The sequence below is a fragment of the Meleagris gallopavo genome, chromosome 3 (assembly GCF_000146605.3).
Source record: "Meleagris gallopavo isolate NT-WF06-2002-E0010 breed Aviagen turkey brand Nicholas breeding stock chromosome 3, Turkey_5.1, whole genome shotgun sequence".
NCBI lineage: Eukaryota > Metazoa > Chordata > Aves > Galliformes > Phasianidae > Meleagris > Meleagris gallopavo.
Genome location: NC_015013.2, coordinates 54,358,531 through 54,384,425, shown reverse-complemented (window position 1 = coordinate 54,384,425; position 25,895 = coordinate 54,358,531). Strand labels below are relative to the sequence as shown.

Below are 25,895 nucleotides of genomic sequence, written 5' to 3'. Positions count from 1 at the left end.
AAAAAATAAGGAGGGAAAGTATTTTTCACTGCATTTTTATTTTGTTGCCAGCAATGTTTTCCTTTGGAATAGCCATTTGGCAGTAACACTGCTTTTTCAGTTTTTGTAGTTGTTTCGAATGGCATCACTATGGGTGACAAGCTATCCTGAAGTTATGTGGCCGTACTTTGACCTTGTGGATTCTTGACCATGGGGTGGGCTGTGCTACCTGCTATGGCAATGGTACCTTACCTTTACTTAAAGTAGCTGACAGAAATAGCCTTCTTAAATTTTAGGGGGAAAACCTGAGCAGAGAAACCAGTAAAAAGTATTTCAAATGCCATTAGTATAGTAATTGGAGAGGAACATCGTTCCTCTAAGGTAGCAGTGATAGCAAGCAGATTCCAGCCTTAGTTTGGAGCTGCAACAGCCTACAAATCCAGGAATCATTTACCACAACTGGAATAGTAACTGGATAGTACAGTAGACGAGAACACTACAAATTATGAGAAGTATCTTTAAGGAAAGATGTGCAATGTATGTAGAGACAATGTACAGCACTGTTTTCAAGTGCTAATGCCTTATTTTAGCATTAACACCCTGTGTTTGGGATAAAGAAAGATTAAGACTATAGAGACAGATGTTGCTGATTTGAATGAAATCCAGTGTATCCTCATCTTTGCATTTAATTAATACAGCTAATTTCTATTCCTGTTCATGCAACCCTAGATATTTTTTTTAGGAATTTGTAAGTAAAAATAGAAAAATGGCACTTTGCATGTAACAGCTTTGTAAGCATTTATTGCTAACTATAGCTGTTCTGCAATGAAATTGGAAACAACTGAAATCACCAATGTATTTACCTAATATTAATGTGCCTAAGCCATAAGACTGCTGTCCTGCCACATGCCTATTAATGGAAATATGTACATGTACACATACTGTCAGAATATCTTTTGCTTTGACATGCCTCTCCATTGCTTTTATTGTAATGTATTGACACGTAGCTGTTTTCACCATTGAATAATTTTCCAACTTCCATTTTGAATGTGTATGCTTACTTATTCTTTAATATGATTCCTTTTCATTTTCTGTTTTAAACAGCACGATAACTAGAGTTGAGAAACATTCTTCAAATGGAAATCTGTGCTATTCTCAGAAATGTTACAGATTTTCTTCTTTCTTCTAGGCATTGATTTTAAAGTGAAGTGTATAACACTGAATGGTACAAGAGTGAAACTTCAAATATGGTAAGTTTGAATCTGTCACAAATAAAAGCCAACTAATGTACATTACAACATGAAAAAATCTAATCTGTTTTTAACTGCACACCTTTGTAAAGTGCAACTGTTATGTTGTAGGTAATTTTAAAATTTGAGTTTAGTAAGTTAAAAAGAAAATAGTTACTAGGTTACTTTAACAAAATTCTACTGTTGCAGCATGCAAACGATGCAGGTCTACAAACTACATTAATTATTTTTAATGATATTAAAGTGAAAGTGAGAAAGCAAGAAAATTCTGTTTTTCACTAATGAACAAGTGCATGCACAAAAGACTGCCAAGAGAAAACTATTTTGATGAATCTTTGAGAACCTACACTATTTTTGTTTGTTTGTTTTGAGGCTTTTCAAATGAGTACTTAGGAATGCTGACAGCCATGTCTACAGGTATCCCATACAGAAGGTTACCTATATTTACAAGTATCTAACTTTTTGAGAAGTAAGTGTACATGAATTCATCAACCAGTATTAGACCTTAAGTTGCTCCACCTCAGGTTTTAGTACAAAAATCTTGAAGGCTTGTTGGCAGCTTTCTTAAGGCATAATTGCAGATGGGAATCTCTGCATCCTCTTACATTGTGTCTTTTTCCCCAAACTTATCTTCCACCTAAACCAGCTCCCTGTCTGTGTCACAGTTTAAAAGTGCTACTGTTCTACAGTTTGTTCATTGGTATCAAATTTATTTCTTTATTGGGGACTTTTTGTGATTTCTTTCAGGGATACTGCTGGCCAGGAACGATTCCATACACTCAGTACAAACTATTTTCGTGGAGCACAAGGCTTTGTTCTTGTATATGACATCACAAATCTGGATAGTTTTCAAGGTGTAACGAGCTGGATGAAAGACATACATGAGGTAAATAAATCTAACAGTGGTTGATCTTTTAATGAAGGTAATCAATGAGTTAATGCAATTATGTTTTAAATGACTGCATGAAATTTGTCATTATTCTTGAGCTGTGAGTTCCTAACCACAGTTTCTTACTTCTAACTCAGCACAAAGTATGATAGTAGGATTACTGTTATGTGAAACTGAAAGACCGCGTAGATTATCCAGAACAACCCCTTACTGATACAGGAGTGCTTTTTTGAAATAAATTGAAAATAAATCTCTTAATCCAGTTTTGCACATACTGAGTTAAAGTGCTTTTGTCACCAGCGTGACTGTTCACAAGACCAACAAGCCAATCTCCATGAGCTCATCCAAGGATTTTAATTAGCTTCAGTGTCAAAATTAACCAGTGATTTCCCATTCCTAATTCCATTATTTTTGCACAGTTGCTTCATCCCAAAAATCAAATTAAACAAATCAAATGAAAGATCCTATTTCCCCTTTCTGGATATTCCCTTTCAGAGGATGGTTTCAAGGGGGAGGAACTGACAACAAGGACTGTCTTTTTTTGGTGGCTTAGCTCAGCTACCTGTAGCACTGCAGGCAGGGAAATGTGGTTTCAGGTGACATAGGAAGTGATTCAACAGCACGTGGCTGCCAGACAAGGTGTTAGTTCCCATCTACTTTGTCCTGGGACTGAATATTTTCTCCTGCTCTGTTTCTGGAGCCTGTCAGATCTCTCAGAGCTTCAGTGTACCTCTCTAACGTGGTGGAAAATTAACAGCCAAAACGGTTGGGTAGGTTTCCACTGCATTACCAGGTTTATGAGGTTCACAGAAAGGTCTGACAGATATTAAACTTGGCATAAGGTAAGGGGGAGGAACAAGAAGGCCAGGAGAATAATGCGTGGGAACAATGTGAGGAAGGAACTGGGAAGGGAGGAGCTGACAAGCCCTCATGCATCAGGTCCTTGAGCTGATTGTAACCCAGTATGCTGAGCCTGTGTTACTCAGTCCCTCTTGATATGTTTGCCATTGGATAGAGACAGGTCCATTTTCTAAGTAATAACATGGAAGTTTGTACTTATTATGATTGTGTATGATTCCAAATAAGATAATGTTTGTTTTTGATTAAAATCAAAGAAACATGCAGACAGGTTGTTTTTTTTTTAACAATATTTAACAACCTCCTCTGTGACTTGGTAGGAATATGATGTAATGGGTGGAAGAGCCCATTTCAGAAAGCAGGTTCAGAAAAAAAAAAAACATCAAATGAATCCTTTTTTCTTGTCACCCATTCAGTATACAGATGAATTAATGAACAACACACAGTCATATATCCAATAACATATACTTAGGATATTAATACTGTTGCTAAGACATTGCATATACATTACTTCAGTATGAAGAACATTACTATGGTAATGCAGTACATCATTATCCCTGACCTTACAGCTATCTTGGAAGTCTTAACGTCAACAGAGCGTAACTTCAGTAATGTGCTACAAAGGAAACCTGATGATAAAATATTCTTACTGACTTGTCTGAACACACTTCAACCTAAAACACGTGTTTTATCATATTGTTAAGAAAAGTGCGTGCCCTTCTGTCAGGCAAACCAACAAGTCGTAGAATCATAGAATCACAAGGTTGAAAAGGACGGACAAGATCATCTGGTCCAACTGTCCTCCCATTATTGTTGCCACCAACGTGCTACCACAAGCTTGTACGGTTTCATGATTAGCTACAATTTAACTCAGCACACAGCATGATAGCAGCTGAAAGTGTAGATTACCCATGTATATCCCCTGAGATTATATATACATATATAGTATGTGTATGTATATACATAGCTGTATTCTGAAAGTAACGCCTCCTAATTATTTCCATGGAAACAATAGATAGAAAGAACGCAGTAGCACTATTCAATAAAGCAAGTATTCAGCTACTGTAGGGGAACTGTTAGGTCATGACCTGAACTGATGATGGAGCACCTGGTGAAGGGGGTGGCTGGCCCAGGAAGCACAGGTGCAAACAATTTACCTGCGCTTCCCATGTGACCAGAAGGGGGTCCATGCCCTCCCCTCCCTAGGCTCATTTAAGGGCTGTGCTCTGAAGGGAGAACATCTCATGGACAAAGGCTGCTTTTTTCAAGAGTGTTTCACAGCCAGAGATTCTCATCACTAGCTGAGTGAGTCATTTTTTTTTTTTTCCCCCCTGTGTATGACTATTTGTATACCTAACAGTACTTTGCCTTGAGTACTTTGCCTTGTATTGCAGAGAACTTGTCAGAAGCAATTTTACTGCTTCATAGGATAGATAGCTACAAAATGCTATTTTTTTTTTTTTTTGACAGTCACACCACTAGCTCTGCATTTTCACCAGTGATGAGCAAGATTTTGTATGTCATGCTAATAAAAATCTGCACCGGTGGAGGTGACCCACTGTCACCACTGCTGAAACGTGTCACCCACCACCTCACCGTGCTCATATCTGCCATTTGCTCTCCAGAAATATTCAGCAACTGTCGGTGAATATCAGTAGGTGTAATTTCTCCCAATTGCAGGACTTCAGTGACACGTTATTGATTCATACACATTTCCATGTCACTTGCTGTCTTGTCAGACTGCTCCTCTTCTGCTGTCTGTCAGACGGTAACAAAATGTAGCAGAATATTGATGGGAAGCTTCTGATCTCTGATGTCATGGGCCAATATAATAAAATAGGAGGTACTACTTTTGAAGCAGCCCACGTGTGTATCATATGAAATATAGCCCTGACTTAATACAGTCATTGGAGGGGTCGTTTTGTCCTATCATCTTTAATTACAAAAACAGAATGGTTGAGTCACTGGGCTACTATGCACAAGCATAAACACACCATATCTGGGCTATGAGGCTAGGGTGGAGGGAAGGATGGGACTGGTCCTCGTGGCCACAGTGCTGAAAAGGCTTAGCTTAAATCAGCATAAGTCAATCAGGAAATCATACCTGCATGACCCTTTTTTCTGTTCTTGATACTTAAAAACTTCCATGTAAGAATACTCAAGCTATTGATACTAAGTCTGTTTAATCTTACTGCCTGAAAGTACTGCCTTAGTTTAAAATTTTAAAAACATGCAGAAATACTCAATTTAGGCAACTTCTAGGAATGTAAATTGCATGATTGATTGTACCAATCTCAAAGCTAGCAATTAGTGAATGTTGTAATGCAGCTAGATAATAATAAAAAATTTAATTTAGTCCAAGTGTGATATCAATTTCTGAAGTGTCTTGGTGAAAATATATGGGACCATTCATTGCAAAAGAAGTGTTTTTAAGCAATAACTGTTAAAACACAGGGCGTATCATGAAAATTAATTACTTGCTTCAGGATGGCAATGTTCCTTGCATTTGCTTTGATCTGTAAATGCAAACCAGTATTTCATACCCCAGAAATGACCAATATTCGAGTGGCTGCTGCTACAGCACCCTTAAAAATGTGCAAGGGTTTAAAAAAAAAAAAAATTAAGAAAGGAAACAGAGACTGGTTTTATTAAATGCCAGACTGATGAAGTTTACACCTGAACCAATCGAACAGGATTTTTTTTAATGAGTCAGTAATTACATTGCACTTTCTTCTTTTAATTCCATACACAGAGACTTTAAATGGAAAAAAATTAAAAAAAAAAAATCTCTTCAGTGGTAAGCTGTTGCTATTTTCAACTGTTGGAAAAATCTTAGCAATTCACCATTCCTAGAAAATCCATTGATTTCTTAAAAACTTGCTAGTCAGTGCTGTGATATTGCCAGTAATGTTCTCATAAGGTAAGGGGTAGGAACTAATTGAAATACGAAGAACATTTTTCAATTATTTTAAGTGTGGAATACAGCTCTTTCCTATTAAAAATGAATTATTGTTTAAGGATATTTAAGACATAAATACATGGTAGCAGATGTCTTATTGTACCACTTGTATTCAACACTAGAAGAAACTAATAGGATTGTTTATAAAAATGCTTACTAGAAAAATACACTTTCAGCTGAGTATCTTAGGACTTCATTGACAAATCCAGTACAGGCATATTAGATTCATAATGCACTCATTAGGAGCACAATCACTGTACGAAAATTACTTTAGAACCTGAAGCTGTTCATTATTCATAGGTGATGTCTTATTTATTAAGGTGTTCCCCCTGTCTGCTAACATGGTTTTTAGCTATTGAATGCAGCTGTTCTAAAAGGCTGATCCGATCTGGCCATTAAAAATCAAATACAATTTACCATGTGCCAAATCCAGTTGCAGAAAGCAGTTCTTTCCAAGATGTGTTGAGGAAGCTTACATACTGGCAAAAAAACTTTATGTGGTAGTGGTCAAATGCACAAAGAGGTACACAGAGAGGATCTGGATCTCCACCCTTGAAGACGTTGAAAACTCAGTTCAACAAGGCCTTGAGCAACTGTCGTAACTTTAAAGTTGGCCCTGCTTTGAGCACAGAGTTAGACCAGATGACTTCTGTAAGTCCTTGCTAACCTAAATCCTCACATGATTCACACATGATGTCTGGGTCACCAGAAACTAACATAGATGATAGGCTGTAGGTGTTTTTCAAATTCATTGCGCTGGTTTTCATTGTGCTGATGTGGCCATGAAGCTGGCATTACAGTATCCTAATGATTACCACCATGCTGGAAATTTTCTGCAAGCACTTGCAGATGTAATGTACTGCTGCTGGAATATATGAGCTTTCTTCTTGTGGTTTCTAAAAGAAGTGACCCCTTAACCAGGGTATTAAATGTTACCGCTTATTTTGCATTGTGCCATTTTCTGCTTCTGTGCAATTCAGTTGCTGCTGAGAGTTGGGATCTGTGACAGTATTTCTGCATTATGCTTAAATAAAAGCACTACAGCAAAGTGCTTTGCAAATATAAATTAATCTGACTTCAAACTGTTCTGAGTTTTAATTTCTCAGATGGGAAAGCTTGGTGCCAGAAGGATTGAATTGTTCCAATTCATAGGTGGGTTTATTGTTAGCACTTTTAGTAGACCTGAAAATTTCTTGTCTTTGTCGCCTTGCTAAATTGGTATGTCTCTAAACATATATCATACAGATTTGTTTGAGGATAAATTGTTCTAATCAAGTCAAAGTTTACTAAGAGACTAACAGATTCCATCGCTTGTACAATTCCACTGAAGTCCTGGAAACGAGACATTTGTAATTGAGATCTTAATGTGGCAATTGGAAAAGTACATGGGATGTACGGGATTCTCACAGATGTATCTGTGAGAATCATTATGTATGAATGCTACATGTGATGCTGTGGGGGCAAGGTATTCTGAACAAATTATTCTTCATTAGTACAAAGGATGCATTTCTGGTGTCATTGTCTAGCAAGCCGGAGGAAGAAGCTTCCAAGCTTTGTGACCTGCCCTAGATTTGCCTTTATCTAGCAGTAAGCTAATTCTGTTGTTCAGAAACAATTTTTGTTTCTGAAAAATAATGCTACACTTTTCCCTCTACTACCAGTCATTAGATTTTGTAGCATTAAAATAGCATATTTATCAGACTTGCGTTCTCAGATTCACAATTTGCACCCAAAACAAACTTCTGTTCCCATTTCAAACTGTAATCAGTGATCATAAAAATAGTGTGGCCCTGAACAACTGTGCTGTGGAAATATGGTGGAAGGCAAGGTGGCTTTTCTGGTGGAAAACCTCACTTCACTGGATGAGAGTTTTATACAAGTAAAGATCAGGAGCCTATGGTGCTGCTCCCTCATGTGGCCACCCATCACAGCAGCACAGCAGCGAGCTCAAACCTGATGGATCCAAACTCCACCAAAACTGCTCAACAAACATGGGCAGCCCCAAGGAATCTCACAATTTCCACTTTTAGGGGGGAAAAAAAAAAAAGTATAGTGCTGATATTGCCGTTTTGGAAATTCTCCAAAAAGATAGGTTAGATTTTCTCTTTTTATAGGAAGCTTCAGTAAATGTGGGCTTTAAAATGTTAAAAGCAGAGTAAAAACTCAGGAAAGTAACCAAAACTCTGATGTACTTTTGAGAGATAGCAAGGCAAAATGTTTTCCTTATTTCCAGTGTTCAAAGAAATGTACTTTTTTTTTTTTTCTTTCGCCTTGATAACATTTTTATACTTTTCCATGACATGGGAAAAATGTTAGCTTGGTGAATGCTGGAGTGCCTAATAGCATCTTAATGACTGTAAAATAATCACCTTCTTTTAGCTATAGATTTAGCATTTGGAAGGCTTATTTCTGAGCAATAAATAACAGAGGATGAAAATACACTATCAGCTTTTAGAAGCAGTGAAGAACCATATTTTTGGCCCATTTGAATCAGTGTACCTCTGCAGTTTTTATGCCAGCTGAGTACGTGGTCAGACTTGTGCGTAGTCATGCTGAGTTAATCTTTTAAGAGCTCACCTGCAGAATCAGTTCTCAGAATGAAGGTCATTTTGTGTATATCGTTTAGTTTTCTAAGAAGAAAAAACTGCAATTTAACATCTTAAAAATCCAATTAAAGTGAAAACTCATTATTAAATTTTATTAATGTATGAATACATACTTACTGAAAGGCCAGGTGTCTCTAGCCTTTAAATTTTGTTCCTATTTGAAGTAACGCAGAAAGAACAAAATTCTTGCCCTTTGTGCAGAAATAAATTTGCAATGTGAATTTCATGTTTTTGTACAGAAAGGATGCCAGTGTTTCCCTTTGACATTTCACTTCAGAGTAAAGTCAAATGTCACTGGTAAAGCCCTTCTGCTACATACAACAGTCTTTCAAATAAATTGTTGATTGCGTGATCAGATTAAATTGTCTGTTTACTCTATTTTAAGGACTGCTGTGTGTGTATATGTATATATATGTATATATATATATGCGTGTGTGTATTTATGTAGGAGGACCACTGACCTTAATGGATAAAGCTCCAATGCATTTTGATCTATTAATCCAGGTTAGACAGATTGATTATTTTAGGCCTGTACTTTATACTCTAATGATGAGCTTACTTCATTTTAATACTGCATTATCTTGAACATCAGCTGGGGTTATAAAATGAGATTAGCTGACTCTAAAATGAGAGTGGATTGAAAAAATGAAATGGCATTCCTTAATAATAAATTGTGCCTGCTGCTGTACTCCTCAAATGAAGCAAGTTTGTTGTGAAAGTGCAAATAGACTAAAAATAATGATTCTGTCATCTCTTAATGAATAGAGATCTTTCCTTCAGTTTCTCTGAAGGGAGGTACTTGTGTCCATGTGCATCTGTGTGTGCTCTGGGGAACTGACGTGTCTTTACCTGAGTTTGTACAGATTCTGAGAATCAGGTTTTGTGGTCTCAAAGTTGTTAAGTCATAGCACAGGTGACAGCAGAGCAGCTGGCTTTCAGCGTGGCCTGCTTCTGGAGGTGACAGGTCATTTTTTATCCAATTTTATTGCAGCTGTAATGATGAATTACCAGTGTGGTTTTTGTTTGTTTGTTTTGTTTCTTTTCTTTTTTTTGAGAAGAGGCATCTTCTGTCATATTCTATGATATTGAATAGGTAGATGTGTTCGTGCATCTCTCTCCCTTTCAGTCTCTCCCCAGAAAACATTAGCTTTAATCCTCTCTGGAAGAGATATAGGGACACCCTACAGCTTGATTAGTGTTATAAAAATTAAGACTTTATTGGATACCAGAGATTTCATCAGCAGCATTGCAGAGAGAACAGCAGCCTTAGATCAAACCTTCTGAGTCATCAGAGAAAATGTGTGAGCATTTGCTTTCAAAGTACATTGTGGAAACAGATTACATTTGAGTTACTCGTCTCTAGACAGAGACATTTTTCCCATTTAGGTATCAAAAGTGGTTTTAAATACTGTTTTTAACAGCAAATGTCACTTTGCAATTTCCACTGTTCCATTTCCTTATCGTGATTGCAATCATCTATAGTTGCAATAGTTTATCTTAAAATAACACTGATGTAAAGCATCCAGTGCATTTCATAGTCATCCTGTATGTAACTGGATTAGTGGAACAAAGGATGGAGACAAGGTCAAAAAGCTAGATTTTTCCTCCTTTTGAAGTCAATGAGGTTTTTAAAATTTTACTTCATTAAAAAATATATTGCCTTCTTCCAAGTGTCTTGGAATAATCAAACTTCTATGCTGAGATTGAGCACTTGGACTGTAATTTTGCTGTCTGTGTGCAAAAGTGAAGTATGGAGAGGTACTTTTTCAGGTGTAGCAAATTCCTTAGTTTTTTTCTTTTCAGTGCTGGATGCAGACCTGACTAACATGCTAATCTGTAATCTCATTACTTCAGGGAGGGCAGCGTCTGTCACTTTGGAGCATTTCCAGTCACTTTGAAGCCTCAAGATCAAGCATTCATCAGAAGATGAAACCCATGCACCATATACTTTATTCCTCATGAAGGGTGTTCCAAATTATACCCTTTACTTTTAAGTAGCTTTTTCTTGCTCTCTACAGTCTTACCATTTTTCTCAGGGTCTTGGTAACTGATGAAAAACATTTCTGCAGATGAAAAGGTCAAGAAGAAACACAGCCTTTACTTTCAAGAGAATTGTGTTGATGGTTTATGTGAGTTGAAGTTATGTTGTTTTATTTTATTTATTTATTTATTTTTGTTAACTTGATGCTTATTTATGCTGGTCCTCTTTTAGAAAGCAGGTGATGAAGTGGACATAATACTGCTGGGCAACAAGTGTGATAAGGAATCAGAACGTGTAGTTCCAAAACATAAAGGAGAAAAGGTACCATTGATCACTGATGCTTTCTTTGGGTTCTCCTGAGTGTGTGTGACTATGAGCTGTTCCCCTGACAATGAAAAAAGGTTACCTGAATTCCAAAAATTACCGTTAGGAATTGCTCCAAAAGAACAGTGGTTTTGTTTGTTTTTTTTTTTAACATATGAACAGAAATACATTAAATAATACCTGGCTGCTCTCTTCAGAGTACTGATTCTTATTTTGAAAGTTAAAATGATCTTAAATAGTTCTTAAATAGTTCCAGGCATGATAATTATTTTTCAAATTATAATTTAAAGTATTTTAAAATCTGCATTTTCAGAGCACTGTTCTAGTATGAAGTGCTAGCATATAATACATTGCACATTTTACATCACTTTATGATACCTGATGGCACTCATCAATGACTCTTTTTTGCAACAGCCTAACCATATAGAACTATTGTGGCAGCTTGCAGACTGTGATCTTAGTGATCTATAAGTAGTCCTAAAGAACACTGGACACGTACATTTTGGGGACATCCAGGTTCTCTAGTTCAAACTGTAGGTTAAGCAGCTGAGGCTACAGTATAGATTAGACTACAGGGGAAGAACTAGTGTTAAGTGGGGAGTACTGTTTTAAAGGCAAATATTACCATCATTGAAAACCTGAGGAGATCCAGGAGCCATTCAGTGGAAGAAGAAATTGCGATACTGATTATATGTCACAATGTAGATTGTGTGTGTGGCGCTCCAGAAACAATGCCTCCTATATTATTATACAGGGCCACAATGCCAGAGGCAGATGTTGGTGGTATGGCAGTCGAGGCTGTCTTCTCGCAAGTGTTCCATTACATTTTGTTGCTATGATGGCAGATGGCAGCAGAGGGGCAGTCTAACAGAATGGCGTTTGACGTGGGAGTGTTTATGAAGCAAAGTTTGAATTCCTCCATGTAGAGAAAAATGACACTCATTGGCCTTCATCGACAATTGCTGAATGTTTATGGAGCCCAAACAATGGATTTGAGCACAGTGAAGCTGTGGGTGATGCATTTTGGCAGTGGTGACAGCAATGTGAAAGACAAGCCATGTTCAGGATGGCCATGCAGATTTTCACGAGTGTGGCATGCAGGCTGTTTTTCATTACTGAAAAAAATGTGCAACTAAGCATGGTACCTCTGTTGTAAAACAGAGGAAAAATAATCTTGGAATAAGCCCTTCAAGTGTGCAGTCAGATAGTTGAGTCAGGCACATTATACTGTTTGAGGATTAGCATGCTGATCATTTCTTTCTGATTATATAAGTACAGATTAGGAAAACTTTAAAAGTAGCATAAAGTGTGTACATATGTGTACATGGGAAAAGGTTGCTGAAAGATACAGATATAGTTTCACTCAAAGAATACATTATCAGAAATCTGAATGCTCACTAGACACGTGTGCACAAGAGGGCAGTATTAGGGTTTTGCATGAGGTATTAACAGTGACATTTTTATGCATCCTTAACCATGCAATCAAAGCTTCTCTTTATGTAGTCTTTTTTTTTTTTTTTTGAGGAACAAGTCTTCACCTCTTTACCAATGAGTCTGCTTTCTAGATTTCTTCTGTGTTCTGAGACAACTCCTCAGTTACACTGTTTTGTTCTTTAATGTGATTTTGAAATGCCAGAGAATCTTACTGAGACAGCTGGAGAAAGATTGCATTAGCAGAGAATGAGCTAATAATCTCACTTCGAAGATGAAAATATCCATATTAAAAGCAAAAATGGCTTACAGCAAGCTCTGCCACATAATAATTAATTCCATAGTACCTTATGAGTATAAGCTGTGAGTATTGTTCTGCTCAGAGTCTTGCAAGGAAGATCAAAGGATTCTCTGGGAATCTTACTGTGTGTATTGGCATCTCTATAGTAATCTGTTGTAACTGAGCAGCCATGATATGCCAGTATATAAACTAAAACAAAGAAATTGCTAAAAAAAATTGAAATTGCATCATTTTGATTACTCATAAATTGATATACTTAATTTTAACTCTGCGAGGGATTTTTTTGTATTAATAATCTGAAATGTTTGAACTTAACCTTTATGAGCTCCTCCGCTCCCCTCTCCCCCAATCAATATATATATATTTCTTACTGAAAAATAAATATAAATATTGAAGATTATACAACATTTTAGAATGTGTCCATTTTCCTCTTGTCACATCTTTCTAACAGAAATAGTCAAATAAAATGTTGTTTGTTTGTTTTCCTTTTCTCATCTTTGCATGCTTGACTTTAGAACTTATATTATATCTATGATATGATTAAAAAAAAAACAAAACAAAACTCCACAGTGATACAGTGCTAGGAATATTCCAGATAAATCTCTCTGACTCTCTATTAAGAAACCATAGCAGGATTTTTAGGAAATAGTATATTTTGAGATAAAAACATTAGAATAAAACTTTGCTTTGGAAAAGATAATGGCATTATTTATTTTCTTATTGTAAGTAAGATATAATCTTATTTCATATGAGTTCTCCAAACAGTTCTCAAGGATGATATAAAATTTCCAAGTACTATTATTGCCTTCAGTTTGTACGTGTATGTATTTATTTACAGGTATACACAAGATGTTCCCAAGGCAAGAAAAAATAATATTCTTTGAATATGCCTTTCCAGTTTCTTTGAGGTGATTTAGACAAAGCTGTACTCATACTTGCAACTGCATTAACATTTATTTTATTACTTCTTTCATCTATCCAAACTTGGAGATAACTTGCTTGTCACAATATTTACCAGTCTGCAAAGTGAATTTAAATAGTACGTATATTAATACATATATTTCTGGAGTTTTCCTCGTTGGAGATACTCAAAAGCTGCCTGGACATGGTCCTGGGCAGCCTGCTTTGGGTGTCCCAGCTTGAGCAGAGGTTGAATCAGGTGGACACACAGGTTCTTGTCAACTAGTCCATGATTCTGTGATTAATATTCTTTGTCCAACATCGTGCACAGATGGAGAAAATAGGAGTGCATTGATAGATGTATTTGACAACATCAGAAGGCCAATGTATTCAACGTTATTTTTTTCTTTTGTGTTGGTCTTTACATGTGGACCTTCTTCCCAGACTTCTGCATGTACTGGTGGGGCTTAGAGAGGAAGCAGATCAGCCATCAGCAGGAGAGCACTGGGTTAGAAACTGCTTAGGAAAATTGAGCTTGTCTGTGGGCATGATGAAGTTTACCCAACTGTGCTGAAGATGATCAGTAAGATTGAGGCCTCTCAATCATTTCTGAAAAATCATGATGCTTGTTAACTAGATAAAAGCTAGTATGACATCTATGTTTGAAGCAGAAGGGAAAGAAGGAGGGTTCACAGAACTACAGTCAATCAGCCTTCAATCCATGAGAAGGATCACGTCATCAAATCCTTTTCCATCCATTTAAAGGACAAGGAGATGATTTGGCAGAATCAACAGAGGGTAAATTTTGCTTTGCCACCTGGTTGCCTTTTATAAGACTAGAAAATGAATGTGTGAACAGAGGAATAATGATGGTTTGTAATATATTTTGAATTTAGGCTTTTGTCACTTTCACGTGGCATCTGCACTTGGAAGCCAGGAAATGTGAGCAGGACAAATGGGCCATGAGATGGAATGAAAATTGGCTGGACTACTTGATGCAAAGGATAGCAATTTAAGGTCATGTGTCTAGTTGGTGGCTAGTAAAGAACAGAGTACAGCAGAGGTCTATGGTGGGACCCAGATTATTCAACATTAGTGACCTGATGACAGAACAAGATGTTCACTGCAGTCAACTTGAGTTTAGAAGTAGTCTGTCTTAAGAAATATATCAGATAGCTTCTTCATTTTCAAAATTATATTTCATTATAGTATTTTGGAAAATAAACCATTTTGCTTGCTTTTTTCCTACCTTAATATTATCCTTACAATGTTTTAATTAAAATATTACACTCAAATTCTTGTACTTTCATGTCTTATTTTTGAATTCTCGTAAAGTGCCAGGTTTAGTTTTACTTTTTATTTTTTTAGGTTATTTCTAAAGTTCATTGAAAGCAATCACAACTGGCAATTGTAGAATGGCTTAGGCTTGAAGAGACCTTAAAGGCCATCTAATTCCAACCCCCTGCCATGTGCATGATTGCCATCCACCAGACCTGGCTGCCCAGGGCCCCCATTCAACCTAGCCTTAAATACCTCCAGGGATGGAGCATCCACAGCTTCTCTGGGCAAGCAATATTAGACTTATTAACCTAATGAAGAGCCTTCCAAACAAATTAAGTGGTTAGTATACGTTATGAGCAGTAGAAGTGTTTTCCTTGATTGGGATTGCTTTCTCCAGATGTGTACCAAGAGGGTATTACAAAGGCAATAAATAGACACTCCCATTATGGTTTTTCTGGTGGATATTTCTCCCACCTTGGTCTCCTCCCTTGGGAGGCAAGAGTCAACTGTTTTTCTCCATGTATTTAACTGTATAAATTAAAATAAGTTCAAGACCTTAAAAAGCTGAGATTTTTGTAGTTTTTTTTCTTTATGCCAATATATTACCTAACCAACTGTAAGAGAGGTGCACTGGAATTGAGCGAAAACAAGCAAATTAAATAAAATTAGCCAATATAAAATCTATGCTGCCAATTTCCTCTAAGGACTTTCATTATTCACCTATTACCGTAATATTTTCACATGCACATCTGTTCTTTGCATGTTTGTTATCTCTGTCCTTTTCTCTCTACTTGGTGAAAAGTTGCATTTCTTTTTTTATTCCATCATGCCTGCTTTTCTGTGTCTTTTCTCAAATTTTTACCTGTCCTTTTCTGCAAGCATTCTGTTAATTTCCTGTAAATAATTGCCTAGGAAGCGATTCATTTTCTAAACAAATCAAAACATGGAGAAAAGATCCAGTAGAGTGTATCCTTACTTACAAGTAACATAAATTACATAAATTAAAAAAAATATTTAAGACATATCTGAAATTTATAAACTGAGGATAAATATAGTGTAATTTATTGAGCTGATGTTTCCTTAGTCAATGTTTATGTAACATGTTAAGAGCTGTCAGAAACACCGACACATCTATTGCTATTAGTATTAATATTTTTTTTCTATTTTCCTAAAGACTGTTCATCCCATTGCCAACTATTTTATTTTTTTCCTCCAGCTTGCTTGGGAACATGGGATACCCTTTTTTGAAACCAGTGCCAAAGATAACGTGAACATTGAGGATGCATTTTCAGTTTTGACTAAGGAAATACTGGAAAAGGTAGGATGAGAAAAAATTAAAAGGAAGATTTCAGGAGTAGAAGTACAGGATAGCTTTAGTGAAGAACAACTATTGCTGGTTTGCAGTGATATTTGGGAGGATCCCATAGCTGTAGACATATGAGGAGAGATATACAGAAAAAGAATTGTGAGAGAACAGAGGAGAACAGGTACAATATTGCTCAAGGAGAAGATAAAAACTCAGGAAAGCTGCATTTGTGGCTTTTCTTTCCACCCTTTTCTTCAAAGGAAGGGTTAATACTAGGGGGTTACAGGATAGTTCCATTTCTGTGCCAGGATAATTCCTTTTTTTTCTTGAAGTTTCCTCAGAATATGCAAACTGTTATGAGGCAACATATTCATGAAAGGAGCAGACATTTTATGTTCAACAATTAAATGTTTCATCCAAGAATCATAGCTGTTTGGTTGATTTACAGTAGTGCTTTTGAAGTTATTAGAATCTAAAAAGCTGAGTTAATTAGTAGTAGAATCAATATTGTAGCTGTCACAATCAGCATCTTTAACTACCTAGCTTGTGTTGGTGAAAAAGGTCCTTGCTACTCAGGGTTTCCATACAAAAATCTTGTGTGGGACTGAATTATTGTTAATTAGCTATGAAAATGTTTTGCATCACAATTTATTTTTAGACAGTAGAATATTATTTTAGACATTAATGGATGTTCTTCATGCAGTGCATTATCACTGCCATTCATCACCAATATCAGTTATATGAAACTAGCCTTCCATTCCGAATACTCTTGAAGTCATAATAAAGATAAATGAGCAAAATTACTGACAAAGTCACAACTTACACTGTTTCCATTAAATAGCCATAGGAGGTGGTCAGGATAGTAGCTGGGGACTGGACTGCTTCTAAATGAGGGTCTTGTTCTGTCATACAATAACACAAGCGTTAGTTTATTGGGTTGTTTTGTTTTGTTTTTGATATATATGATTTTGGTTCCCTTAGCATGAAAATAAACTTGGCAACTTAACTGCCAAGTCAACTGTCATTTAGATGATGAGGACAATGACAAGTCTTCAAATAGCTGGAAAAAAAAACAACTCTGATTTTTCTTGTAAATGAAAAAGATGTTTTCTACTTTAAATAAATATTTGTAGAATGAAGCATGAAAACTACAAACCAAAAGCTATGATCATAGCTGCTGCAAAGACAAATATTTGTGAAGCTATAATCTCTGCACAGTGCCTTTAGTAAAATCTGAGAGAATTATCAGCAGCATTCAGAAATGGTGTTTGGGCATTTCTCACTCCAAGACTGCTTGCATTCATTTTACTTTAAATGGAACTTTAGTATTCCTACTAATCTTCATGAAAATCAATAGAGTTTTAGTGTGGCCATGCAAACAAATGTAGACCATTATACTCCAGCATGGAGTATAATTATTAGAACTGCTTGATAATGCAGTTGTACAGTCTATGTGCATGCATTTGTGTTTGGAAAATACGTCCTTGGGAATTTTTGTAGTTTGTCTGTAGTAATATTTCACTCTAGAAATATTTGCAATCCATACTGGGGCCTCATTTACGATTACTTTGGTGTATAATTTGCAATTGTTTGTGTAAGGAATCTGTTGATTTCAACAAGAAATCCTTTAGCCCAGTTGGTTCTGCCACTGGCCTGAGAAGAATGAGTTCAGAGGAAAAAAGGAAAATCCATCATACAGTTTCATCATGGTTATCATGTTCAACAAAATAATTTGCTTGTTCATAAAACTGTGAAATCTGAATATACTACTTAAATTCTAACTTCCTGTAACTGATGAATGTGTGGAGAAGAAAAAATGTGGTAGGAAGTGTGACTAGTAACTGTGAAAAAATGACACGACAGATGTCAGTCTAGATCACTTCAGTCACACATTCACTCTGCAATAGCAAGATATGTTCATACAGCTTTGCACAGCGCTTTGGCACGAGACAGCTATGTCTGAGGTAGCAGGATACTGTATCTTGTTTACTTCTGCAGTAGGATCATCTAGACTAATGAGATGCTTCAGTGGTGGAAGCTTGTCACTGCTTTACTAGTCCCATAGAGGAAACTTGTTTTAAGGAGCATTCCTGGAAATTCAGTATGGCCTTGATTTTTGGAGGTAGGTTGAAATCATTGAGAAGATAGGCAGGCAGGCAAGCTGGCAGACAGTAAACCATTTTCAGATGCATTGTATCTACATTCATCTCAGGACATTTTGGATTTTTTATATGCAGTCTTGTTTGCTATCTACCATGGGCATTTTTTTAAACTACTTTTAATAGCAAATGTGTAGATGGGGAAAATCAACATCTGGAGTTATAGAGGTCATACTGAAATAATGAGCTTCTTGATTCTTTTGAGATTTAGAACAAGTTGTGGTTCAAATGAGTATTCCCAACTGGAACTAAAAGGTAAATTTGTTTTATCATCATTTTGTGCTGCTTTTTTCTATTTGTAGAATAGATTTAAATCAGTAGAGCACGTTACTTTTATAAGACACTGCTATTTCTACTTTTGTGGCTTTACTTTTATTGGGCTTAAGAGAGGAAGATTACTTCTGTATCTCAGTGATTCAGATAACTGAAGCACTATTTAATTTTTCAGATATTTATAGTCTGTGAAAACCATTCTCTGATGAGCCTCAATGCCACAGCTCTAAATTGCATGGGTAGTCTCATTAAAACAATCAGATGTTATTTGAGAACTTACACTGGTAACAGCTGTGGAGTTATACCAGATTTTGAGAATAGTTAACTCATAGTTTTCAATCATAACAGTTAATAATAACTGTTTTTTATTGTATTGGAAGGGCTGTAGAGGAAATGAATGTTAATGGCACTTAAAGCCTTTCCCAGAGGTTTTCTTAGACCTGTTGACAAATAACATTTTAATTCATAATTCTTACAAGTCTCAGAGAGGCCTAAACTGGCTTATTAATTGATGGCAGCTGTTCCTTAGCAGTGTTCCTTGTTGCCTGTGAACTATTTGTACCTGTGACTCAGTCCTCAAAAAAACAACCAAACCCCCCAAATTACCACCGAGAATGCAGTTAAAATTTGCACTTTAGTGTGGTTTGTCTTCATGGCTGACAAGCAGTACTCTTCTCAATTAGCTTTTTAGAAAGTCTTGCAAGGCTTTGTATTTCTCTTTGTGGGTGCAGTGGCTGGTATTTTTCTAAACTAGGAGCAGAAGGATGGAAACTATCGGCAAGAAAAGGAAAAAAAAACAAAAAAACAAAACTGAATTTCTTGCTCTCTTCTGAAGTCTGCTATAAAGCTAACCAAAACTTAAGTTCTGTCTACCTCCTAAGACTGATCAACTGCTAAGATTATTTCAATATTATTTTAAATAAATACAGATTTTCTGAGCAGTGTAGAGTCAAAATTCATTTAAGAACTTTCCTTGTACTGTTTATGTTAACATTTAAAGTTTAACAGTTGGATGTAATTTGAGATGAAAATTTGAAAGTAGCAGACCTCAGTTCTATTTTTCCTTGATCTCTTTAACTTCCCTTCCAAGGCAACAAGATTTTTGAGATAACACAGTATGTCCCAGAATACTCTGCAGATAGAAAGTCTACAGCATTAGTTCATACTGCATTAGACAGAGATAACTGCACAGAGACAGAAAATTGCTTCAACCAGCCACTCCAGCTGGAGCTTGCAGTGCAGATACCAAATTTAATTCACTGCAAGACACAGATCCATAGGAAATCAGAATTCATTATTGCCATGGTTCTGGGAATTGTAGTTTGTCCGAAAGATCCCTATCTTAAGCAGTGTACATTCAGTATTTATTATCCTTAGTCATGTATGAAGCCCCTGGCTTTATTTGTCCTTTACTTATCTTGTACTGATCACAGAATATTAATTCTTCGTAAGGTTTTTCATAATGCTCTTAATGCTGTATTTTAGATCTATTCTAGATTTTTAGCTTCATAACCTTCCTAGTAACTCTAAGTAGTATGTTCAGCATTGCATACATGGAAACTGTGGAACAGACGTTAAAAGCAAAAAGGATCACATAGCATTGCAACAATGTAGGGCCTAATTTTACTATACAATCTTGTTTAATTCAAAAAAATCTGTTCTGAACATTGAATAAACCAGACATTCTTCTGGAAATGGTAACGTATTAGACCATGTAAATCAAAAGTAAATCATAATGTTTGAGTATGCAGGATGAGATTCTTGTTAGTGTGCAACCTTAGCCAGCAAAAATGACTAGGCTGGTGTAGTTGTCTGGAACCATCTACAGTCAGTGGAAAGAAATATGCCAAATGAAACTCTGTTCTGGAGGTGCCTTTCTCCATTGATAATAGAGGACTGTGTATATCAGCTTTTCTGGTTTTATATTTAAAGTTAAATAAGTTCAAGGAGACCGAAGTAAAGTTAACACAGTTGACTTGCTTCTGGCATTGACTGACTCTGAAAGAATCATAGAATCATAGAATGGCCTGGGTTGAAAAGGACCTCAAAGATAATCTAGTTTCAACCTCCCTGCTATGTTCAGGGTTGCCAACCACCGGACCAGGCTGCCCAGAGCCACATCCAGCCTGGCCTTGAATGCCTCCACAGATGGGCATCCACAACCTCCTTGGCATCCTGTTCCAGTGCATCACCACCCTCTGTGTGAAAAGCTTCCTCCTAATATCTAACCTAAACTTCCCCTGTCTCAGTTTAAAACCATTTGCCCTTGTTTTATCACTATCCACCCTAGTAAACAGTCATTCTCCCTCCTATTTATGTGCTCCCTTCAAGTACTGGAAGGCTGCAATGAGGTCTCCCTAGAGCCTTCTCTTCTCTAAGCTAAACAAGCCCAGCTCCCTCAACTTTGATCCTGAATTTACTCAAATGATCACTAGGGTTGGAGTTTTTTAAAGCATAGGTTTTTTTCTTAAGTTTGTAGAATAACTGCAGTACAACATTGTCATAGTCACATGTTAATAACAGGAGAGGGAGATAGAGACCTATGCTTTGTTAGTGGGTTAGATGTTGTAGAATAGCAGGTTTTGGGAACAAAGACTTCCATTCCCATCTCTTGAAGAAGGTGTTCTGCAGCAGTGTAGTCTTCTCTTTATCCTCTCCTATTCCTATCCCTGCCCTGGAAGTGATCACTTTCCCTGCTAATACATCTGATACTGCTTGTGCCTAGTTGGGAAAGGACTGTCTTGTATTTTGAACAATTTCAAGCCTAGAATTAGAGAATACAGAGAAAGTAGGACTCAAGGAAATTGTAGGACTGATCTTAATAATTGAGCTCGTATCTTCTGGCTGTGCAGGTGCAGAAGTCCCCTAATATTCATAGCACAAGGTCCTCTGCCATGCTTTGCTAAACTTTGTCAACCATTACTATTAAATATAAACAGAAAGACTGCAGTCATTAACCACAATAATTCTGTATTTAGAGAGAATACATTCCCCAGAGTTTAGAGAAGTTATAAGTAGTAGTAGCTTCAGTTACAATCTCTTCTGCTTATTTCTCTAAAACCAGTAGCTTTCCAGCAGGCACTCTGGGTTTCCCTCCACTCTGGATGGGGCATCTAAATGTATAGAGAAAAATTCTACCAAACCAGTGGTGAACTGTCTCCAAAATACATAAAAATACTGAGAACTGGTGCCACAGTAGGTAAATCCAACTTGGCTTAATACTGCTAATCTGAACAGATTTCCAGCAAGGACCAGGCTACTGATCTTAACTGAGCTGTATGAATTTATTACATTAGAAACCATTCAAAGAACTTCCCTTATTTTCTGATGCTATTTCTTTTTGTATACAAACTTAGCTTTATTTACCTGATTAAAAATTAATAATTAGAGGTATACCAGTCATTACAATTAATCTGTCTACAAGTTAGCTATCTACTGCAAGATAGTGACACAACCTCTGCCTTAGAGCTGGTGATGAGACCAGATGGCTGTGGGGAGTAGCTGATTCTATCTGATTTTCTCCACTGGTTCTGCAGGGAGCTTAGTATGCTTAAACAGATGCCTGTCTGCTTGGTGAGACACATCTGCTGTGCTAAACTAGTATTTTAGCAATAGATTTCAATATCTTACTAGAATCACTACTGGGTAGAATAGCATCTATTTCTTCAGCTTTATTTTCAGGATTTCACTTTGTCCATGATGCTGAAGTGGAAAATTGAGCTTCTTCATACCAACTTGGTTCCTTTCACCTTTCTGCTGTTTTCAGTTGTTTGTTGGCTGCCTTGCAAGGGAAGAGTTTCATTAGGAGGAGCTGAAATGTGAGCTAGGAGAGAGCCCTGAGTGTGGAATGTTGCCTGCCTTGTTCTCTGAGATGGGCAAAATTTGCATACTTCCCTCCTTAATTTCATGTGAGGAAGGTGCTGCAGCTCTTCAGGGCTTCTTCTCCGCACTATGTGGGACTGCACTCATTGCTTCAGCTCTTCATGCAGGACTCGTAGCATCTCTTCAGGTTATGATTATGCAGTTAAATGTGTGCAAAGCACACCTGATTAAATGAATCGCAAGCCTTTATCTGCTTGATGAAGATCCTGTATGAAAGACTTATCAAACTGAAGTGATATTTTAAATCTTCAACATTTACATGTATATTAAAACAAACGATTATTTATTATTTGTGGAGAGATAGTTCTTGTCTTTCTGTCCTGGGTAATTTGTTGTTAAGCACTATGAGGTAACGATTTTACAGACAGTATGAACAACTTTGTTGTCAAGTAGGTTTTGCCATTATTAATCACCTATAGTGCTAAGCATTTAAGGAATATACAACTTACTGTCCTTTAACTGAAAGCACTAAATGAAAACACTCAAGGCCAGACTGGAGGAGGCTTTGAGCAACCTGATCTAGAGGGAGGTGTCCCTGCTTATAGCAGGGGGTTGGAACTAGATGATCTTAAAGGTCCCTTCCAAGTCAAATCATTCTATGATTCTTTGAAATTACTTATAACCTAGAACACTTTAAAATTACCTCTTTCCTTTAAAGTTAAATAAATTCCTCATGAATTCAGAAATTGTTCAGAATTTTTTTTCTATATTTTTCTATAACACTCTTACTACTTGAACTGATTTCTTTTTTCTTAAGAAAAAGCAGGTGTGAAATGAAACCTTCTCAGCTTATGTCCGCAGTAATCAGCGCTCAGTATTGCTTCTTGGTCTCAACAAAAGTGCATTTTAAATTTCGCACCATTATCTTCCAGTTTTTTTTTTTTCTCAGTATCTTGTCTCTGAACCAGAATGACGTCATGTTCTTGAGGTGACAAAGGGTATGGTTGATTAGATTCTTTTGGAAAGGATTTCATACTTTGTATTTACAATCACCGCTCGAAGACTATAAAACACTGTCTCCATGTAGCACAAGTCCTAACGGCAGCTCCTTGTATTCAAGCATCTTACAAAGCAGAAAAAAAATGATTTCATGCATCTTCTCCAGAATTTTAGGTCATGTTAAGAATTGTCAGCTGAAGGGACGTAAGTCTTATTTTAGCATTAGGAAACATTTATTTTCCCTGCATTTAGATTCATCTAAGTAATTTTAGCTGAACCTTTCTGGATATAGTCAGACAATTCTGTGGCGTTGTATGTGTAATTACTGGATTTTAAATAATGACTAGCATTGGACTACATTATGCCACTTTTTCTTCCCCCTTTTTTCCCTGCACTTTGGATATCATGGATTCCAGCTGGGACAGCTGTCCTTTCTGGAAGCTTCTCTGTATTGTGAGAAGTGGTAGTTTATGACTGTTGGGTTTGGGTTGAGAGAGGAATGTGGTGGTTCCAGTGGTTGCACTGACTTCTCTGTAGATCACTGCATACTTGGTTAACCTACCAAGAGGCATACGCAAGAATGGCAAGTAGAGTTCAGACTTTTTTTTCCAATCTTTATGTCATTGTGTTTGAGTTCACGTTTCAATGTTCATATTTTTAGAGTCCAAAGTTGCAACATTTACTAGTACTGTATTGCACAACTGGTTTTGATTGTTTCTCTGGTCAGCACTAATTATCTAGTTGTGTTTATTGCCGAAAGGAAGAGTTCTGGTTTTGCTGATTTTAGTTTTTAAATCTGCTTTTGCAATCTGCAAATAAATGCTTTACCAGGACAGAGAGCTGCTATGATAATTCTATCATGATAAAGACTGAGTTGTTTCCATTTGGGGCTATTTATGTTTTTTTATAATGGATTTAAGAAAATACAGCAACTGCAGTGAATTTCACAAAATGCAGTATCCTTTTTATCAAGTAATAGTTTATGCCTTTTTCTAATGGGTACCCTTGACCTATATTTCCCTATTCATTTCAACTAGATTTTTGCATCTCAGACCTAATTCTTCAAAGATTAAGATAATTAATAACAAATCTGTGAAAATTAGTTCAGTCAACAGAAGAACTGGTATATCTTGACCAATTCATGTAAGTATTTACATGATGGTTTCTAGCATCTCCTCAGAAGACATTACATCCTCTGTCACCTTCAGAGTTAGAAGAGATGTTTGAGGCACCTGTAGAATGTAAATACACCAAGCTGTAACTTGCAGGAGCATCAGTCTCCCTTTAATTTATTAGAAAACTCTAATCTCTTATTTCAATATGTAAAGGGAAAACGTATCTAGTGGCTTCATCAGGTCTTTTACACATTAAAATATGTGAAAATTCAAGTTTCTCAACTACTGCTTTCCAGTTATCTTAATTAAATTTTTGCTTTCATTTGTTTTACAGAAATCCTGGGTATTATATGACTTAGATGTTGTGGATCTAAATGAAAGTAAGAAGAGAACCTGCTGTGCATTCTGAAATATCGTTTATTATTTCATTTCCTCTTCAGAGAATATTAACTATTACAAGGGAACATAAAAATTTTTAAAAGGGATTCTGTAATCCCAAAGCACAGAATTTAGGCATCCTTTTTATTACAGAAACGTTGCTGCCAAATATTTTGACATGTTTATATTTTTTTATTTTTAATATGAATTTAAAATAATTATCTGACGTTTGAATCATTTGCATGCAAATGGTTGCACAGGTGAAATCTAAATGTACTAATTTTTCTCTTATTAAAAACATGTACTTTAACATTTTTTTGTCCTATTCGTATCAGATTTTTAATTTTCATGAACATTGGCATCACACAGGCAACCTTTCAATACATGAAATCATTTATACTGTCCTCGAGATAACATATGTTTAATCAGCTTATACTCAGTGTTGTCCTGTAAGATGATTTTCTGCAGATTTTTGGTTTTGTTTCTTTAATATCCATTTCTGAAATGTATGTCTTACTGGAAAACTTTTGAATAGGGAAGTTGCAGAGATGATGGCTGAGATAAAAGAATATACCATACACAGTATCTGTGGGTTGCTGAGCCCCCCTTAGAAAGTAGAAAATATAAAACAACAGAATGCTCGTATAGCCTTATCATTCCATAGAAACATTCACATGGGTTTTAGCAGCATACCTGCATTTCCAAGAGTTCTTTTTGTCATAAATGATGACTGTGTTAAAAATGTATGCAGTGTTTGTTTGATTTGTATTATTTTCTTAGAGTATAAATACATCAGGGATCTGACTCTGATCATTTGGATCTGTTTTATATTGATACATAATAGCTTTAATTTCAGGGGAGGATATCAGATCTTAGTTAAATTTGAATGAGGGCAGAATAAAGATGCCATTTTCTTTTTCTTCAGTTAGAAGCAAGCAGAACACACAAAAAACAAATGCAAGCTGGAAATTGTTATGGTTATATTGTCTTTTGTTTGTTTTGACTGGGAGATGTGGTTCTTGATTATTACATTTAATCTATTCTACCAGCATTTGCAGAAGAATAATAGTACTAATAGTACTTT

The 25,895-nt window shown here is 36.3% G+C and overlaps 1 protein-coding gene across 2 annotated transcripts; it reads left to right on the top strand.

Annotated features, from left to right (window-relative positions):
* Positions 1 to 1,125: 1,125 nt before the first annotated feature.
* LOC100545318 (ras-related protein Rab-10-like) lies at positions 1,126 to 25,615 on the top strand. Of its 2 annotated transcripts, XM_010708916.2 has the most exons (5): positions 1,126 to 1,229; positions 1,977 to 2,115; positions 10,754 to 10,843; positions 15,976 to 16,077; positions 24,768 to 25,615. In XM_010708916.2, the coding sequence occupies exons 1-5, from the start codon at positions 1,141 to 1,143 to the stop codon at positions 24,840 to 24,842; spliced, it is 495 nt and encodes a 164-aa protein (XP_010707218.1). In that variant the 5' UTR covers positions 1,126 to 1,140; the 3' UTR covers positions 24,843 to 25,615. The 2 variants fall into 2 exon arrangements, with proteins under 2 accessions (XP_010707218.1, XP_019469563.1); XM_019614018.1 differs by lacking the exon at positions 10,754 to 10,843.
* The last annotated feature ends 280 nt before the right edge of the window (positions 25,616 to 25,895 follow it).